The 3,141-nt window shown below is 55.7% G+C and overlaps 1 protein-coding gene across 1 annotated transcript in view; it reads right to left on the reverse strand.

The window, feature by feature from the left end:
• Positions 1 to 2,338, reverse strand: part of ITPKC (inositol-trisphosphate 3-kinase C) — a 23,627-nt gene extending 21,289 nt beyond the window's left edge. Inside the window, exon 1 of the mRNA XM_003802099.3 lies at positions 1,149 to 2,338. Coding sequence (XP_003802147.1) covers positions 1,149 to 2,306 — 1,158 coding nt within the window. The 5' untranslated portion in view covers positions 2,307 to 2,338. The remainder of the gene's footprint in view (positions 1 to 1,148) is intronic.
• Between the last annotated feature and the right edge of the window lie 803 nt (positions 2,339 to 3,141).

Raw genomic sequence — 3,141 nt, forward strand, 5'->3', positions numbered from 1 at the left:
AAAAAAAAAAACCTACCTCACAGGGCTGCTATGAGGAGTAAATGAGTTAATAAGAGCAAAGAGCTTAGCATGGGGCTGGACATGAGTATGTCATAGTTTTTGCTGTTGTTATTATTATTGTTATTATTATTCACTCACTTCCAGCTCAGCCATTCTGAGAAGCCCAGGAGGTGAGAGAGCGGGTAGAGAGAGAAGCAATGGCAGAAGGCCCCAGAGGGTCAGCTCCTCTACATGGCCACAGACACGTCCAGGCAGGTCTGTCTCTCACAGCTGCAGCCACACGTGTGAACATGTTCCTAAAGAAGGCATGTGGGGCGAGATGGGCTTAGAGAAGACTCCAGCTTGGGGCCTTGCCACAACAGAAGGACCTGCAGGCAAGCCAGCAAATTGACGTGAGGCTCTCTGGTTTCACACCTGCCTCTGCTCTGACCCTCCCACCCTGAACCTGCCCTGCCAGCTCTCTTGATTCACTGGGAGAGAACCGCACCCAAGCTAGGGCTAAGGGTGGACGATGTAAACAAGAGTCTGCAGAAGACCACTTGAGGACCTGGGTGGAGGGCAGAAGGGAGACCAGGGGGACTTCGGGCTAGGATCTTTTAGTGTTTTGGGTTCACACAGCCCTTTGAGAATCTGATGAAAGCTAGGAACTCAGTACTCTCTAAATATAGGTACAAATGGGATAAAAGGTGGTGAAGGTTCATGATCCTTTAGGGTAGCCACAGACCCCAGACTAAGATATTTGGGGTAGCAAGTGCGCCTTTCCTGTGTTCTTATCCCAAAGTTCTTCAGATTCTGGGGTCACAGATTCCCCAGGGGATTCAAAAGAAACCATAGACCAGTGCTACAAAACTATGTGGGTACACATACACAGACTAAACTCAGTTGTACAACTTCAGAGGTTCCTGGATAGTGGTCCTGCATTGTAGACCCCAGGACTGGAGGCAGCTGAGAAAGGAGCAAATTAGTAGGGGGTGCGTGGAGTGGGTTAGCAACCTGGCTGATCAGAGGGAGGAGATCAGTGGATGGAAGAGGTGGCTAGAGAAGAAATTGCTGGTGAGTAACTCAGAGTAGCCTGGTAAAGAACTTCTTGAGCAGAGGACTAAAGGGTTTGGAGGTTATGGTTCAAGGGCAGGATGGGCCCCACTCACCCCAGACCTGTCCTCAGGATCGCTGGCACCTCCACCCCCGGTCACCACGTCATCCTCAGACTCGTCGAAAGAGGAGGCAGAGGAGAAGCCACCACTGCCTCCCTCCACCCTGGAGGGAAGTCCCACTGGCTGAGCCTCAGGCTCAGGAGTCTCAGGGGTGATGATGAGGCGGGGCACAGGGCACAGGGGGCTACACTTCAGGTGAGAGGATAGGTGAGCCACCAAATCCTCAGGCTCTGGTTTCTCTAATTGGCCATCATCAGGCTCTCCCAAAAGACAGTCAGTCCCAGGTGCTGTCTGGGGACCATCAGTGCCAGGCTGTGTCCAGGACCCATCAGTGTCTTGTTGTATTGGTAAACTATTCCTGCCAGGTTGTTTCCTGGCTATTTCAATATCCTGTTGTGTCTTGGAGCCATTAGTGTGTGACTCCGTCCTCGCACCTTCAGTATCCTGTTGTGTCCTAGAGCCATCAGTGTACAATCCTTTCCAGGAGCCGTCAGCACTTGGCTCTGGTGAGGGAAAGGCTCCCTCTGGGTGAGTCCGGAGGTTGGACCTGCCCTGATGGGTCCAGAGGTTATCAACCCAAGGCTCGACCCTTTCTGGCTGAGTTTGTGACCCCTGTGTTTCTAGGTCTGGCCAGGGCCTATCAACTCCTGGCTGTGTCCAAAGGCTGGCCCTCTCTGGCTGAGACTGGAGGTCTGAGCTGTACGGACCAGTCCAAAAGCCATCCGTCCCAATCTCCGTCCAGCGACTGGTTGTCTCAAATTCTGACCAGCGCCTTTCTGGATGTAACTGGAGGGTGGACCTTTCTGGCTCCTTCTTTTGACTGGGCCTCTCCGTCTCTGCTCCGAGGCCAGCTCCTTCAGGGCCAGTTTGCTCATCTATCCAGAATTCTGTCTGTGGACCATCTGTTGTTCCCGGCTCAGGCCCGAGGCCGGCCTTCTCCGCCTCAGTGTGGAAGTTGGACCCCTCGGTGCGGGCCCAGGGCCCGCCCCCCTCCGGCCGTCCCGCTGGGTCCCCTGCACAGGGCTCAAGTCGCTGCTGTCCTGGCTGCCGTCGCCGCCCTCCTCTCGGCGCCTCCAACCCCATGCGGGCCGCCGCGGGCAGCGCCCCGGCCTCTGCCTCACTCAGGCTCCCCCGGCACGGGCAGCGCCTCATGCCCACTCCTTCGGTTCAGGCTTCGGCAGACCGGGTCCCTCCTACCCCTTTAAATCCTGCGAGGGGTGTGGCTGGCGAGCCCCGAATCGCGGGTTCCGGGCCGCGGAGCTCCAGCCCGCCCCGCCACGCAAGGGTTAACCGATACTACCCCGCCCCCCGGATAGCCACGATCCCGCCCCCACAGGATGTGACATAACGGGGCGGAGCAAGACAGGTCCCTGTCTGACTCCGCCCATCGCCGTCGTAGTGAGTGACTTCTGAGAACTCAGATGTCCTGCAGGTTGGGTCTCGGGCACTGGGGTCTTGGTGGCTCACCAGTGGAGCCCCTCCCGACACCCTGTGACTAATCCAACTTCCTTCGCCCTCAAGTGGCCAGTTCAACCTCCCTAAAACTCCCGGTGACGAGTTCAGCCCGTCCCCATTGTTCACCCAGGAGAGGCACAGACATTCAAAGAGTTGGGGATCTCACAGGTGTGGATTCAAGACCTGCGTCTGCCACATCCCAGCTAAGTTACCTTGAGCGAGTGACTTAAGCTCCATTGAATTTTCCATAAGAAATCTCTCTCACAGGCGCGGTGGCTCATGCCTGTAATCCTAGCATTCTGAAGGCCAAGGCCGGTGGATTGCTTGAGTTCAGGAATTCCAGACCAGCCTGGCAAGAAAGAGACCCATCTATACTAAAAATAGGAAAACTGGCCGGGCGTTGTGGCAGGCGTCTGAAGTGCCAGCTACTCAGGAGGCTGAGTAAGGGGGATCACTTGAGCCCAAGAGTTTGAGGTTGCTGTAAGCTATGACGCCATTGCACTCTACCAAGGGCAATAAAGTGAAACTGTCT

Source organism: Otolemur garnettii, unplaced genomic scaffold, assembly GCF_000181295.1.
Source record: "Otolemur garnettii isolate 467f Iridium unplaced genomic scaffold, OtoGar3 scaffold00233, whole genome shotgun sequence".
Lineage (NCBI taxonomy): Eukaryota > Metazoa > Chordata > Mammalia > Primates > Galagidae > Otolemur > Otolemur garnettii.